Here is a 17,079-nt window from a genome sequence, read left to right on the forward strand (position 1 = left end):
TTTATAGATGGCTCACAGCAGCTACCTGTGGTCGGGAGGTGTTTTTACAAGCATCTTGGCCACGCCACTTATTGCCTGCCATGGAAGGCTCTAGCAGGGCTTATGAGAACTGATGTTTAGTCAGTGAGGCATGTGTGCTGATCTAGTGGGTGGCAGCATTATGAGTTCAAGAGAACGGAGCCTGTGGCACCCTGGAGCCAAGGTCTGTGCTCTCCGACCCTTGGGCTCTTGCAGCCTTGTGCTGGAATTGAGTCTGCTTGTTCTGCTGTGACCTCCAGCAGGGCAGCCTTCAACACCCTGCTCCATTCACCAGCTTGTGGAAGCCGAGGTCGGGACGCCTCAGGGAGGCAGTCCTTCTCTGCATGTGGAGGGAGCCCTGGGGTGGAGCTCAGGGACTCTTGGTCAGGAGACTCTGCTGTTGCTGCTCAAGTGCAGCATGCCTTCTTTCTCTGGGGACACCAGGCCGGGTGCCCCTGCCCCTTCCCAGTCTGTGACTGTGCTGGGGAGCCCCCACCTCAGTTAGTGCTTCCAGAGTGGGAGACTACAAGAGGCAGCTGGCTGACCTCCTTCTCAGGCCCTCCTCCACGTATGGCTGCACAGCATGGATTGCTGTGGGCTTAGAACGTCACACCACCCAAGGCCTGACTAGGGTGGCAATGTGGCCCTGACAGACCAATATGGAGTGGAGGCTGAGGGGAGCCCTTCACCCCTAGGCTGGCAGGCATCTCTCCTCAGCCCTGACCCTCTTGGTCTTATCTTGCAGGCTCAGCTGTCTCAGGCCCTGGAGGAGCTTGGGGTTCAGAAGCAGAGAGCCGACACAGTGAGTACTGAGGTGGGGGTCACTTGGTGCTTTGTGGCGAAGGGCAGCCTGTATGGTAAAGGCTCCCTGGAGTCCTGGATCTGCACACAAGGGAATTCCTGTCTTTGCTGGGCAGGACTTGGCCTCCAGGCACATCCTCCTCTGTGGCCATGGTGCTTGGATATTAGAAACTGCAGAGTGGAAGGATCGGAGGTGGAAACTGAGTCTTGAAGCCCATCCCCATGTGATACCAAGGTGTGACCCAGCTGGAGTCATGGGAGCCATTTGGGAGGCTAAGGCTAAGGGCTGGGCCCAGCTAGGTCAGTCTAAGCAACATAGGGTTAGATAACACAGGCGGGGTTTGCCTGTGGGACTCAAGAGTGTGGGCTAGAATTCACAAGCAGAGCTGGCTTGTGGGGACTCTGAGGGTTCTGGGTCAGGGTTGAGATTCTGATCTGGGGGTGAGAGAGACCAGTGGTGGAATACAGAATCAGGGAGGGTTGTGCAATCCTGGTTGTGCCCACTGCCCACTCACGTGTGGGTGCTGCGGACACAGTGTTGTCATTTGCATGGAGGTCAGACTGACCAAGCAGAGGCTAAGCAGCAGAGTGCCAGTCAGCTGGTAGCTGGCAGTTAAGACAGCATGGGGGAGGGGAAGGGGCCTGGGGCTGGTCAGAGGTGGCAGGCCAGGCAGGCCTCTGGCCTAGAGTGTGGGGGTCAAGGTGGGGGTGGGGGTGATCCTATAGATTGTGGAGTGTTGTGTCCGTCAGAGAGTGTGGAGGAGGGACTGTGGAGCACGGTGTCTATCAGTGGGTGTGGTGGGTTTCTTTAACTTTAGGATATTGTCAGGGGTGGTATGACCTCGTTCTGCCCAGGCAGTGGTTGTGGGTTGGCTAGTGTGGTAGATCGCTTGTCTCTACACGTGGCCTCTTGGGCTTCATCCCTGTGGTCCAAGTGCCCCAGCCTCTTTTAGTGGCAGCCTGTTTGCTGCTGCCGTTGGGGAAGCCACGTGTGGGGGTGTGGAGTTGTGAGCTGAGCATCAGTCTGCACAGCCCGGGGAGACCCTGATGTTCTGTGCATCAACATGCGTGGCTTCCTCGGTGTTGACCTGAATTGGAATGTACCCCGGGGCCTTGTTTTCATAATGTACACGAGGCCAAGAAGAATTAGAAATGAGTTGTGCTAAGCACATGCCAGGCCCAGGGTTCCGTGGCTAAGCAGCTTGCTGTCACCCAGGGTCCACTTTGCACAGAAGCATAGCTGCCTGGCTCTGCCCTGTACTTCCTGTGTCACTTTGGAAGAACTCTGAGCCCTGTGTCCATTTTAGGGGCAGGATGCAGAAGCTGTTCTTGGGTCCTTAGTACTAGGTACTTCCTGGAAGTCCGTCTCACAGACTTCCGCATCTGGTGCGGAGCTATGGAGTACACTAAGTGGCGTAGTGCTGAAATCTGGCTGGTCCTCTCATCTTGTGTCCTGTATTGAAACTCCTAGGACCTGTCGATCTCTAGGGTCTGGACCCCCATGGAGATTGACTTAGCATCCCGGGGTCTCTGTCTTGCTCTGGTCTCAGCACGTTTGGCCTTCTACCCCTGCCTCATTTGTCTTTTTAATGTCTGTATGTGCATTGTGTGTGAGAGAGAAGGATGCATATAGTATGCACCTTGGAATGCAGTCAGAGGCTGTAGGCCCTTGCCTTCCACCTCGTTTGAGACCGTGTTTCATTACCACCGTATGCCCACTAGCTGTCCTATGCACGCTGTCTCTACCCCATCTCTCCATAGGAGGACTAGGATTATAGACACTGGCTACCACTTCCAGCTTTATTTGGTTGCCAGAGATCAAACGCAGGTCATCTGGCTTATATTAACGAGTGCTTTTCTCCCTGGCCTATCTCTGCAGTCTCAGCCCTACTGATTGTAGGGTTCAGTGGTTGTTCTGGTTAGTTTTATGTCAGCCTGACACAAGCTAGAGTCATTAGAGAGGAGGGAGCATAAGATCTGGCTGTAGGCATTTTCTTTTTCTTTCTTTTCTTTCTTTTTTTTAAAAAAAGATTTATTTATTTATTATGTATACAGTAGTCTGTCTGCATGTATATCTGCAGGGCAGAAGAGGGTGCCAGATCTCATTACAGATGGTTGTGAGCCACAATGTGGTTGTTGGGATTGAACTCAGGACCTCTGGAAGAGCAGTCAGTGCTCTTAACTGCTGAGCCATCTCTCCTGCCCTGGCATTTTCTTAATTAGTGATCAGTGGGGGAGGGCCGGGGAGGGCCCAGCCCATTGTGGGTGGTGCCATCCTTGGGGTGCTGGTCCTGGATTCTGTAAGAAAGCAGGCTGGGCAAACAATGGGGAGCAAGCCTATAAACAGTACCTTCCGTGGCCTCTGCATCAGCTGCTGCCTCCAGGTTCCTGCCCCGCTTGAGTGTCTGCCTTCACTGCTTCTGATGATGAAGTGTGATATGGAACTGTGAGTGAAATAAACCTTCTCCTCCTGAGTTGCCATTGGTCATGGTTCATCACAGCGATAGTAACTCTAACTGAGACAATGGTCAATGCAGGCTTGTGGTAAAAAACATGGCTGTCTTTGACCCTTGAGAGAGGGCCAGGTGCCACAGGCTCTAAGATGCCCATCTCTCTGATGCTGCTGAACAGGATGCTGGCCCCTGGGGCAAGTTTTCTTCGTGTTTGTTTAGAGTTGGAGCTGGAGCTGTCTGCTTAGCCTAGTTTTTGATCTCTGCCTCTGATTGCCTAATCTTAGGTCATTTCATGTTGTTTATTTCACTTCTCCTCTCCTTCCCATTTAAGAGGAAAATAAGAAGTGACAGTGCTTGGGGACCTGTGGCACAGCTGGTCACACGTGTTTGTCTCACAGCCTCCATCCTTCCCTCAGGTGCTGCAGGGTTCAGGGGCGGCTTTGCCAGCCGAGGAGCCCTGCCCTGGCCTCAGGCAAGGGCTTGAGGAGGAGCAGTGACCTGGGGCCCGGCAGATCCGTGTTCATGTCCGACTGTCTTTGACCCCTGAGGCTTAGCTGGCTCCAGATGCCCCTTCTGTCTTCTGGCCACACTGAGCTTGGTGAGGGGAGGCTTCCTCAGAGCAGCAGACATGCACATGCACGCAGCAGACGTGCACATCAGGAGCACCGTTCTGTGGGACAGTATATCACAGGAGTTCCCATACAGTGGGAGTCTTGTTGAGTTGGGGTTATTTCAAGTAGTCCTGTGTAGCAGTGAGCCCATGCGGGGTCATTCTCTGCCCCTCGGGAAGCCTTCACCACCTTCTCTTCCAGCTCTCACAACTGCATTCACTGCTGCCAACTACACTTCTTTCTTCCATTTTATTGTTTATTTATTACTTATTTTGTCTCTTCGTGTACATAAGTACATGTTTGAGTACACGTGTGCACATAGGAATGTACATGAGTGTGCATGCACATGGAGATCGGATGATAACCTCTGGTGTCTCTCGTTGGCCTGGAGTGTTGGTCCAGCCTAGGCTAGCTGGTCCCTGAGCCTTCAGAGATCTGACTCTCCACCTCCCATCTCACCATCACTGGGATTATGAGCATTAGCCACCACTCCTGGCTTTTTTTTTTTTTATGGGGGTCATGGGGGTCAGAATTAGGGTCTTCATTGACTGTGAGGCAAGTGTTTCATGATGGGACCATCATCTCAGCCCTGTTTTTGGTGTTTTGAGTGTGGGTCTCACTCTGTAGCCCAGGCCACTGGCCCCAAACTTGTGATTCTCCTGCCTCAGCCTCCTGAGTGCTCAGATGAGAGGCACACCCCGCACAACGGTCTCCTCTTCTAGGCTTAAACTTGCCTTCCCAGCGTCCCCTGTGTTAGGAGTGGCTTCAAGAAATGCCGTTGATGGCATTCAGCGTCCTTGGGCCTGTAGGAGAGAGGCGCCTAGCAGGGTTTCCCGGGGAACTGTGGTGAGGCCAGCCTCAAGGCCCACCTATCATCCTGTTTACCTTCAGCCTGTGGTGGCCACCTCCCCCCTCCCCCCCCCGGTCAGCTGGGCATGGGCCCCAGGTCCACCCTCCTCTGGTTGTCCCGACCCACTTCTTTCCTGAGTTACAAGTGAATTGCCTGCGAGGTGCCTTCTGCTTGCCAACTCCTTGGGCATTAGTGGCTCTTTTCTTCATGGAGAAGAACCAGAGACCAAGGAGCAAGTGCACCCCGGAGCTGGCAGTGAGGCTGGGAGGGCAATGGGCCGCCCCGCCTGCCTCCGAGCCCTCCGTGTTCCTGAGGCTGAGATGCTGTGGAGAAGGGCCATCTGAGCGGGTACTACCTGGCCCTGGGAAGGAGGCTCCTCTGACCTGCGTGTAGAGGAACCACACAGATGTCTGGCATTATCAGGGACACGGCCCAGTACTCGCCTGATCCCTGCAGCTTCCAGCCCTCTGGCTGCTGGAATGTGACTCCAGGCTTGTTCGCAAGTCGTAGAAGGGGAGCCGTGCCATATTGAGCTAATCGCTAATGGCAGGACAAAGGCAACTTGACTTTGTGTTATTAATTAGTAACCTCACACTAATTAGTGAGCATGAGTGTGGTTCATGCTTCCTCTTTAAATGCAATTAATACCAGAAGGAGCAACGTCCCGGGCCAGGCTTGCATCGTTAGAATACCTCACCCTAATTAGATCCGGCCAGCAGTGGCTAGAGAAATGAGGTTTTTGATTACAACCATAAAAAGCCTCCAATATTTTATAGACTTCAGGGAGCTAGAAATGTGGATTTATCTTCTGTCTTAACAGGCATCTCCCCCCAACCCCATCCAGTGTAATTAAGCAGTCATTTCTCCTGATTACCGTTTTCCCCTAATGGTTCCTCCTTGCCCTCTGTGTCTTACTCCCAGTGGAGCTTGTGGATCAGGGGGGCCTCTGCCCCCAAAGAGGCTGTGGTAGAATTGGTTTGGAGCTTCCACCGACCGCTCGCTCTTCTTTGTACCGCCTCCGAGAGTAACTTCTGTATATAATGTCCCTCTCTGTGGCAGCCAGACAGGAGCATGTCACAGGTGAGTTCTCTCCACAAGCAGATGCTTGGTGTGATGAGCTGACAGCAGGGGGCTGGCACTCAGTTGGTAAAGTGCTCGCCTAAGCCGGCCCTGGGTTCCATCCCTGGCACTGCATAGTATGCGTTGGACATGCGCACAATCCTGGGAATCTGGAGGTGGAAGCAGGAAGATTAGAAGTTCAGTGTCATCCTCAGCTCTATCATAAGCTCAAGGCCAGCCTGGGCTACTTGAAAGAGGAGACTCCATGGGTATGGGTACGTGTGTGTTGGGGGGCTGTGCGGGGAGAATTGGAGAGGTGGCTCAGTGGTTAAGAGCACTAGTTGTCTTACAGAGGACCCAGGTTCAGTTCCTAGCACCCACGAGGTGGCTCACAACCATCTATAACTCCAGTTCCCAGGGAAACAGTGCCCTCTTCTGGTCTCCACAGGCACTGGACATACATATGGCACACATGCATACATGTAGGCAAAATACTCACACATAAAACAAAAATAACTAAATCTTCTTGTTTGTTTTTTGAGATAGGGTCTCTCTATGCAGCTTTGGCTGCTTGCTGTCCTAGAATTCACTCTGTAGACCAGACTGGCCTGGAATTCAAAGAGATCCACCTGCCTCAGCTTCCCGAGTGCTGGCATTGAAGACATGTGCCACAGCTAGCTTAAAGAGAGTTGAAATCCTCTGGAACAGGTAGTTGTGAGTCACTACATGGGTGCTGGGAACTGAACCCTGGTCCTCTGCGAGAGCAGCCAGCACTCTTAACCACTGAGCCATCTCTCCGGCCCTAAATCTTTTTTTAAAAAGAAGATCCCAGGGATATAGGTCCTGTGGTTCCACGTGGAGAAGGACCTGAATTCTGAGGACTGTGTGTGGTGTATGTCCCCATTGTCTGCATGTCCTCTTAGAGCTTTGGCTGCTCATTAGAGTCGAGGGCCGTGTGACAGCCTGTCAGGGCCAGGCCTGTTCAGGGTGGTATTCTGAGCCAGGTGGATGTCACAGAAATGAGGACTGGGGACCGCTGTCTTGTGTGCTCTCCCCACATGTCTGGTCTGCTCACAGCCTGCCATTGTGGCCCTAGCCAGCCACTTCCCACCAGCCCTTCCTGCTCCTGAGACTGACATGTTCATCCTGTTTCAATGCCTGTCCTGTTCTGTCACTGGGCACCACATTCTGGAGGAACATGGTGTGTAGGAAACCTACCATGGAGACTGGGCACTGGTTCTGCAGTCTGGATGGCCAGTTCACTTGCTGCCACACTGGTGTCTGCCATTGTTGGAACAGGATCTTGTGGCCAGGGACACAACATGAGAAGATCTGTGTCTGTGACTCCACAGTTGAACCCTCTTGTGGTCCTCCAGAGGTGGTGGAGGGGCTCTCTGCTCGCACTGGGTGAAGCTTCTACCTTTGCCCGTTCTGAGTATATTCCTCTGTTAGTAGGCATAGCATGCAGGCTGAGGCAGGTGCCACATTATGCAAGCATGTCCTTGAGTACTTGCTTCCCTGGGCTTGTTCTGAGGGAACAGGAAGGCTCCGTGGCAGTGCGTTTGGGCTGATCTTCAGGAAGGCTCCATGGCAGTATGTTTGGGCTGATCTTGGTGCTAATACAAAAGCATGCAGCACCAGGCAGCTTAATGCAGCAGAAGCTTTTGGTTTCAGATCTAGAAACTGAGAGTTCATTGGTCAATTAGGTGTCTAGGGAAGTTGTTTCCTGGTTGCCAACCCAGCTTTGCACACTGGAAGCTTGAGAAAGCTCTATGAAGGAGCTGGCCCCATTGAGGATCCAGTCACTCCCTCCTCATGCTACCACCCTGAGGGAATGTTTCATTCCACGGACTTGGAGGACAGACACCCTGCTGTTTTGTATGGCCAACTCAGTGTTCACTGCCCCATTTTCTACCTGGATGTCTTCCCCTAGTCCCTCTGTACCTGCTGAGAGTGCACCATGCACCTGCCCACTAAAAGGAACAGAAGCCCTACTAAAGTGGGTTGACACTCCTCAGTGTGTCCGGTCGGCAGAAGCTATGCACATTGCCTCTAGACCTCGGCCTTCAGCCTTTGCACCTGAGATGCTGGACTTGCCCAAGCCTGGCCTGTGGGGCTCCTAGAGCGAAGCTGCATGGGCTCAGCGCACACCCTGCCGCTTGCCTTCCAGCTGCTGACCTATCTACCCCTCATGGCATTCAGCCAGCTTGCTCTGCAGCAGCTTACTCCCTGGGCTGCACACCTGTGGGGCTGCCAGAATTCTCTTCCCTGGATTTGGAGTGATGAGCTGGCTGTCCTGGGTAGAGACTACAAGCTGGCCTCTCTAGATGCTTCCCACTTAGGTGGCCCATTGCATTCAACAGCCTGGTGGCTAGTGCAGCCTCAGGGACCCATGTCTCTCTCCAGGCTGAAGTGGAAGTACAGGGAGAGTTCAGCTTAAGACCCCTCTCTTCCTTTACCAAGGAGCAACAGTTCAAACACTTCCCTGGGTCCCCGTGGGCCTAGAGCTGAGCTAAACAGTGGACTCCATCCAGAATTTCCATTGTCGTCTCAGAGTTACCTTTTGGAGACCTGAGACATCTGCCTAGAGTGGGCTTTGGAGAGCTGGTAGCAACCTGAGAGCCCTCCAGAGCCCTGGACCCGGCACCATCACCACCATCACCACCATCTGTGTATGTGGCCCGGATGGAGACTGCTATGTATCGAGCATTGAATGATGAGACTTCATAGGCATAGGTATAGGGATGAGCATGCTCACACTGGTGCCCAGCAGCAGCTTCATTAATTAGAACTGCTGGCCTGAAGGGCAGGGTGCCGAGCTCCTGCTCTGGTTATTATTTAGTAGAATTAAGTATGGCTCCCAGGATCAAACCACGAACCACTCAAACCACAACACGTGGTCTCTGTTGAGAGTTGTGCCTTGCTGGGGAGGCAGCCATAAGCATCCTTAGAATTGAATCTCAATGATGCTTCAGTGCAGAGAAGAAAGCTGGTGGAGTCTATAGATAGAGATACAGGGCAGGGCTCGGGGCTGGGATGCACAGAGTCAGTGGGTGTCTGTGCCCAGTGTGGGCAGCTTTCTTGGAAGAGCATTCCTGGTTTGGCTGTAGGTTGGGTTTGTGCCTTCCTGAGCTGCCAGAGAGCTCTGTCTTGAAGTGTTGGGGCTCCTCACACGGGGAGGAGGGGTCATCTCAGCCACCCTCCTCTTTGCTGCTGTCTGTAGCAGACAGCCTCCTGCAATTCCCAGGGATGTTCATCTCCATCACACATGAGAGTTCACCTCTCTGAACAGAATCGGTCGCTTCTGTGAGAGCCACTACAGTGAGTCACCTCCAGCCAGACTAGTCAGAAAGATGGAGTTCCAATACCAGGAATGACAGAAGTGGCCCGTATTTGTCCTCTGCTTTTGTTCTCAATTGGCAAGCACGCTACCAACTGAGCCGCATCCCTGGACCCTTCACCCCACCTTCAAGCTGTGCTTTCTGCACACTTGACCACTATCTGAGCTCCACCTCAGCAGTGCCGTAGCTCATCCTGTAGACTCTTCTCACTTCCATGTCCTTTGGCGTACGGAGATTGATGTTGTGATGAGGCCCTTGGTATCTGTTGCCATAGCTTAGAAACTGTTGCTGGATCCAAAGCTGGGAAGATTCTGTCCTTCATCCATCTTTTCCTGCCTGTAAATGTTCCTTCTAGCAGCCTGGGTCTCACCTTTCAGTTCTGATCCACTTGGACTGTTTGTTTTAAATATGGCATGAGTTAGGGCTCCAGCCTCACTCCTGAGTGTACGTGCATGTCCACTTGTCTTAATCTTGTCCCCTGCAGAGACGCTTCTCTCTCCACTTGATAGTCATGGCCTCCTGATTGATGGCCAGCTGGTCACGCCAGTTTGTGTTCTATGCGGGACTCGGTTGAGTTCAGCCTGTGAGTCAGTCCTTCCTCACGCTACTGCCTAAGTTGTTGTCTTTGGTGCCCTTGCTCCTAGGCTGATGTGAGCCTTCCCACTTTGTGCCTCCACCCCTGCAGTGTGGTTAAATCTGGACCATCAACTTCACAGGATGTAGAATCACCCAGGAGACAAACCTGTGTCTACATCTCTCTGGGGGAGTTTCTAGATTGGTTTAACTCAAGTAGGAAGACCACCCAAATGGGGGCAGCACTATGCCATGGGCTGGGGTCCTGGACTGAGTAAAAAGGAGAAAGCGAGCTGAGCCCCAGCATCCGTTCTCTCTGCTTCCGGATTGTGGATTCCACGTGACCAGCCACCTCAGGCTCCTGCTGCGGTGCCTTCCCCACTGCGACGGACTGTGCACCCTCAGACTGTGAGCAGAATAAACACTTTCCCTAAGTTGCTTTTGGCAGGTATCTTGTTGTAGCAATGAGAAAAATAACCGCTGCAGCCCGTCAAGATCAACTCGGCTATTCAGAATCCCTTGCAGTTCTCTGAATTTTAGCATAAGCAAAAAATAAACAAATAAACAAAAACCCCGACCAAACCCAGTTTTGCAAGAAAGACATTTGCAGTTTAAGGTTTTTTTGCTGTGCTCAGGAATCCAACCTGGTGCTGAGCATACACTCTATCCCTGAGTCACACCTCAAGCCAATGTTTACAGTTTTGAAAGAGTTGCATTGATTCTGTAGATCACTTTGAAGATTTGACTCAGCCCCAGCCCCAAGGGCACCTGGCTTCTGGGCACCTCTGAACTGGAGACCCAAGCTCTGCCTGCATGGAGGCCTCCTGTAGGGCAGCCCCAGGCTGGCAGAAGTTAGACTCCAAGAATCCCACAGAGCGTGCTCACCCTGCTTCTTGCTGCTTCCTTCTGTTCCCTCTTCACTCCTTCCAGACCTGACCTGGCCCAAAAAGAGATGCAGTAGTCTTTGCTTCATCCAGCTGTTGGAGCAGGGCCCTGTTGGTGGCTCTTCTCCACACTGAGGAGCTGGCGATTGCAGAACATGTCTGAGCATAAGTGACCTCAGGAGAATGTTGCTCCACCAGGAATGCCAGCCTCAGCAGACCTCAGAGCCCTACCCAACTGTGCCCTCAGAGCTCAGATGAGGAACAGGGTCAGGGAGAGCAGAACCTGACAGAGTTAGGGTTTCAACGTCATGTCATGTCCCTGGTACAAAGGAGGAGTGTGGTGTGTCCTCACACCCGTGATGAGGTGTGACAGCATGAAGCTTACATAAGGATGCTTTGATTGCAGAAGCTGGTGCTGGGTCTACCCTGGATATTTCTGAGTGCCTTTTGTGTTTTTGAGACGTGGTCTCATGAACCCAGGCTAGCCTCAAACTCCCTCCCTCCCAAGTGCTGGGATTACAGCATGTACCACTATTCCCTACTTATACCTACGTTTTTAGTGCCTGCTACCTGAGCAGACAGCACAGGTACATGAGGCAGGATAGAGGAGGTAAAAGGGGTCTTCTTCCAAGCATAGCAGCAGGAGCAGCATTTAGGAGTTTGGTCTGGTAGGTTTGTTGGTCTCACTGATGCACTATTTAGTTTCTTTCTGTAGCATCCTGTGGTGGGGCTGTTGGAATAGAAGAAGACAGAGGCCCAGAAAAGTCTGTCATTTGTTCAGGTCAGTGGCAGGCTGGGTCTTTTGCATTCCATGCCCTGATTTAGAGTGAATCCTGCCCCATCTTAGGGACAGGTATGTCCATCCTCACAGCCTCCTATAATGCCTAGGCCACTCTCCCTGCTCTGTAGTCCTGTAGCCTAGACAGTATGCAGTAAGGTGGACAGCATTGGAATGGGAGCCTGGAGGAGGAGAGTCTAGCTTGGAAGAGTAGCCATCCTCAACTTTTACCTACCGCTGGCAGACGTGGGTGAGTGTTTGCTCCCAGGGACCCACAGTCCTGATGGGCAGCAGGCAGCAGGCATCATCCCCATCCCCATTATACACAAACATAGCCTGCTGAGAGAGGCATGCTGGCTGTCCCCAGAGCCTGGCTTCCAGCCATACCTGGGTGTAGAGAGTGTCAGGAGCACTCTCTGCCCTACCAGGAGAGCGCCAAGGGGAGGATACTCACATGCCCATTGGTCTTGGAGAGAGGGGTGGGCAGCACCAGCTCTAGGACATTCAGTTTGAACAAACAGGAGACGGGGCAGCGGCAGGTGGTGAAGCAACCCCCACCCAGCATGCACAGGGCTCCTCTTCACCTCGTCCCGCTCACTTGGCAGGCATGTGCATTGGGGCCGCTGCTCAGCTGCAGATGAGCCCTCCAAAAAGCACTTTGTGTGTGAAATCCTTTTAGCAGGATGAGTTTGGAATCTGGCCCATGGTTTGAGGCATTTGGCAGGGTCCCTGAAGACGCAATCCAATTAGTCCCATGTTTTCTTGTTTTTATAAGTGACTCTAGACCTAGGTTTTCCTCAGTGAAGTAGAAAATAGGTACAGGCTACAACATTTCATGCACAACCAAATTTCTCTTCCCTTTATCCCATGTCTTCCAATCCCAGACATGAGTCAGCTCCCATTGGCTGGAAGGGAAAAGATGGCCACAAAAGGGAGGACAGGACTCGCCTCATGAAGCCAGGGTCCTGTGGCCTGAAAGCAGGTGGTGGCAGACTGTCATGACAACGTAGGACAAATGTGTGATAGGATGGCCGTGGTTATACTGGGCATATATGGTAGAGGCAGGATATGAATATGTGGGTGTGTGCAGGCTTAAAGGGTGTTGGGGGAAGGGAAGGTCTTGGGCAAAAGAGGGGATAAGTGGTAGAGCACCTGCCTAGAATCCCCCAGTGAGGGGCTGGGGTGTGGCTCAGTGGTAGAGCATTAGGTTCTATCCTCAGCACTGCAGATAGTAAAAATGAAGCCCACTTGGTGTGCTGCTCCTAAAGGAAGCGGCATCCTTGTACTTGAAGAGCTAGGTTTGAGGTAGCTCTACATCAGAAATTCACCATGGGCTTATTGTACCAATCATAGTTTTATGCTGTGGGTCAGGAGAGGAGTGGCCAAGGTGGAAGCCAGTGCTGAACGGTGGGGCAGGTGGGCCGGCATCATGGTGGGCCAGCCACCAGATAGTGGCTAGGAACCTGGTGCAGGTTCAGTAGAGCAAGAGAATTGTTCCTGGAAGAGGGGGAATATTGAGCATAGACCCGAGGCTGCAGATTCAAATGAGAGGATCGTATTTGCTCTGGAGGTTGTGGTGTGAGTCAGCACTTCCCATCCTTCCCTGCAGACCGTGTAGAAGGAACAGAAGTGAAAACAAAATGGCGAACTCAAACTTTGGCCAGGCAGAAGTAGAGTGGAACCAAGCCACAAGCAGGAGGCACATGGCCACTGGCAGAGGACCAGCCTTTGTGTGGATCACATAAAGTGTTTGCCAGGGGAAGGTGGGGTACAGGCTTCAGGAAAAGGCCCTGGGAAGGAGAGGCTCCAATGACCTGCTTGTGGGTGAGGAGCTTCCTGCCAGGTAGTCCTAAGCCTCAGGCTGCAACAGTGGCCCGGCAGACCTCACCTCCCCAGAGCAGGACTCATGTGCTTTCCTGGTACACAAGACTACCATGGGCACTAGGACCCCTGTTCAGATGGCTAGAAGCAGGTCATGCGTGCTGTGAGCATGGCTCTTGGCTCTCAGTGGTGGAGTCAGTGGCTCTAATTGTACCTGCAGTGAGGCTGTGAGATTGGCTCATAGCAAGGCAAGAGGCCTGTTCTCCCTCCATGCCACCTTAGGTATGGAGCTGGGTCTGATAGGGATCAAAGGAAGGAGGCTGGGGAGCGGGGGCCAGAAATCCACAGCCAAAGAAGTTGACCCCGAGCACACAGTTTGTCAGAAAGTGCAGTTTAGCTGTACGTTAGAACCCGAAACATGACTAGGCCTGTAGCAGCAATGTGGGGCTGCATGAGGAAATGTAGCCGGCCTGGAGGGAAGCAGGAGATCACAGTACTGGGAAGGAGAGCCATGGCAAAGAACAAACAGCATTGGCTGTGAGAGCCTTGTCTGACCCCGTAGAAAAGCAGCTCACGTGGGCAGTCAGATATAGTGCCCTGAGTGCCAGGTGTGCTGATGCAGCTCGTGTGGACAGTTAGAACGTGTAGTACATGAACACTCATAGTGCCGTGAGTGCCGGGTGATGCAGGATGCAAGTGTTTGGAAAGAAGCACTGAGCCAGAAGAAGGAGTCCAGCAAAGATGAGCGACAAAAGCAAGGGCTGTCCATCATCGCCAGGGAAGATGCCATGGAAAGTTACCATGAAGAAGGGGAAGCATATTTAGCTGTTTTGGGACCCACCAGAGGATTAGGGCTGATAGGATCCCTCTGTCTAATAGAGAGAGAGCGTGGTTGGTTATGAGTTGTGGGTTACAAGAAAAAGGCCAAGAAGGCCCACAGCCTACATGGTTGTGTGTCTGTAAGCAAGAGTTTCTTTTAAAAGCTCATGGTGGATTTCTGATGGTTTGAGGTGTGGGGAGCTGATGGAAGAGGCCTGTCCAGGGACAGGGAGAGATGTGATGAGCTACCACCATTGTGAGCAGAATGGAAGGGGGGCAGCCCCACTGTGTCACCTTCATCTGTCCGGGGCCCCAGGTCTGAGTGCTGTTGCCCACACTGGGGAAAGGAGTCTTAAGTGTACTAAATCAGTGCTGAGCCACCAGACAGACAAAGTCACAGGCTTTATCTGGGTGTTCGGCCCAGCAGGTAAACACATGACATTAATTGTCACCAACTGTGTACAGTTACCAAGCGAGGAGGGTGGAATCCCTAACTAGTCAGACCTTCAATGGGACATGTCCTTGGTACTGCCCAGCACAGGAAAGTATGGATGCAGCATAATGCAGCCATTACTTAACAGCACAAATGCTGACTGTCAAGACACGAAAGGAAACACACTCACAAGCCAGAAGACAGAAAGCACAGAAGCCTAATGCAATAGAAATCAATACAGACACATAGCAAGATATAAATGAGCTAAACTCTGCCACTAAAAGGAAAAGACTTTCTGATGAGTTCCACGCAGAACCAAAGCAATTGGAACAGGTGGCTGCCAAGGCCACTTGGCATTTGTAAGCATCTGAGCAGGCATCAGCTATTCATGCCTCATCTAAATTCAAGCCATAAAGCATTGCGGGAAGCGGGCAGATGCGCCTCTCAGTACTGAAGGTGCACAAGGACATCTGTACTGCGCTCTGTAGGGAGCATGGAAGTACACAGAGAGGCAACTGTTTCTATGATAGCAGTGCATGCATGTGTGTCTAACCAGTCTCTCCAAAGCCAGAGAGCTTACTGTTGAGAAGGACTCCTATTTATAAGGCCAGCAAGATGGCGCTGCACAAGCCTTATGACCTGGGTTTGATCTCCAGGACCCATATGGTGGAAGGAGAGAACGAATCCCCGCAAGTTGTCCTCTGCACTACACATCCACACTGTGGCTACATGTGCATATGCGCGTGTGCACGTGCGCGTGTGCGCACACACACACACACACACACACACACACACACACACACACACACACACACCTTACTGTAGCATCCTGTACCTTAGAGTCTCGCTACCTCCTCCAGCAATAAGAAACAGGAAGTACTTCCATCACATTAAGTTTCAAGGGGCCAGTTCTATCAGCGTCTCAAATCTGTGAGACCTGCCACAGCATGATAAGCCGTGTTAGAGTGTAGAGGCAAGGGGAGGGCTCTCTGGAAGTAAGCACCGTGTTGCCTCACCTCGCCATGGAGGAGCTGTACCATGAATGACAGTGTCAGTTAGGAATAAAAGCGGGCAGCATGTGAAGATGACACCATCCTTGGGGCAGGGAAGATAGCTCACCCAGCGAATTGCTTGTGGTGCCGGGATGAGGACATGAGACTGGCCCTCAGAACTCATGCAAAAATGTGGACTTGTAACCCCAGCACTAGGGAGATGGAGACAGGTGGATCCCCTGGAATTCATTGGCCAGCCTGCCTAGATAAATTGTCAAGTTCTATGCTCAGTGAGAGACCCTGCGCCCCAAAACAAGCTGGATGGCTCCCAAGGTTCGACCTCTGACCTCCATACATGTGTGTACCCACGTACGCATACACAGAGAAAGATACAGTTTGTACTGTCCCTTTATCTGGCTCGTGATTCTGGAGTCTGGATAGCCTGGTGTCAGGAGGCCAGTCTGGCAGGAGATGGGGTGGGTGAGGGTCTGAGCTGGGCTGCAGGCAGTGACACCGACCCATGGTCTGTCCCTAAGGAGGTTTCTGCTCTCCTTGAGACTGTGGGCACTGAGTGTGCATCTGTGTGGAGGGATGGGGCTGAGAACACTCAAGGAGCAAGGGTCAGCTCTGGGTGACTTTCCTGCTGCCCAGGAAGCCACTGGCTCAGCAGCCATCTGCTTTCCCCCTGGGCCTGGCTGATTGAGCTTGCCTGTGTCTTCTGTTCCTGACTCTCTCCAGGGTCTGGAATCTGTCTGACTTCCTACACACCCCCACCTCTCCCAGCAGGTGTGCAGAGTAGCTTGCAGACCTTGGCCCAGGGCAGGCAGACAGTTCTGTCACCCTGGAGAAAACACTGTGACTTCCATCCAAGCCATGGTAATTCTAGACTACGCTCTCTCTACTCACCCTGTCCCTCTCTGTAGCCCTCCTCAGCAGTACGTGAATGGCCGGCCATGTGTCTCTCCACCTAACCTTGGAACAGGAGCATGGTGAAAGAGAAAGAACTGTGTTTACCTGACTCAGAACGGCATGGGGCATCTAGGCTATGGGGTTGACCAGGCAGGGGACCCTCTTCCCCAGATCCCCAGCACAAACTAGGCATCCAGTCTGGCCATGTTCAGATGCAGACTTCAGGACTTTGGGAACGGAGCAGGGATCTGGGCTGTGGGTCCCTGTATAGGCTGACCGCTTACTCTGTGTTTCCTTATAGCTGGAGATGGAGTTGAAGATGCTGAGGGCCCAGACAAGCTCAGCTGAGGCCAGCTTCCCATTCTGCAAGGAGGAGGTAGATGCACTCAGGTATGTCGTCTTCTCTCGGGCTCTGGCCGCCCACATGTCACTCCCTAGAGCACGATGAGCAGAGCCCATCAGAGCCCCTGCCTTCTTGCCTCCCCAAGGCTGCTTGTTTCTGTTACATTGTCTGCTGAGACCCTTGTTTCCACCGGGCTAGGCCTTTCTAGTGTCATGTCCCAGGTCAGCACTGACAGCTGGCCTCCCAGCACTGGTTCTCCACGCCCAAGAGGAGCAGGCATCCTGTCAGGGTGTCCATGGGGACCTGCCTTCCTGCCAGCACCATGAGACACCAGGCCTAGCATGAGGGGCACATGGCCAGCTGTTGATTGAAGGGTGCAAACAGGCATCTCTCA

The 17,079-nt window shown here is 52.7% G+C and overlaps 1 protein-coding gene across 1 annotated transcript in view; it reads left to right on the forward strand.

The window, feature by feature from the left end:
* Nucleotides 1-17,079, forward strand: part of Mad1l1 (mitotic arrest deficient 1 like 1) — a 322,122-nt gene that overhangs the window by 199,300 nt on the left and 105,743 nt on the right. Inside the window, exons 13-14 of the mRNA XM_059249350.1 lie at nt 764-820; nt 16,644-16,732. Coding sequence (XP_059105333.1) covers nt 764-820; nt 16,644-16,732 — 146 coding nt within the window. The remainder of the gene's footprint in view (nt 1-763; nt 821-16,643; nt 16,733-17,079) is intronic.

This window comes from Peromyscus eremicus, chromosome 23 (genome assembly GCF_949786415.1).
Source record: "Peromyscus eremicus chromosome 23, PerEre_H2_v1, whole genome shotgun sequence".
Lineage (NCBI taxonomy): Eukaryota > Metazoa > Chordata > Mammalia > Rodentia > Cricetidae > Peromyscus > Peromyscus eremicus.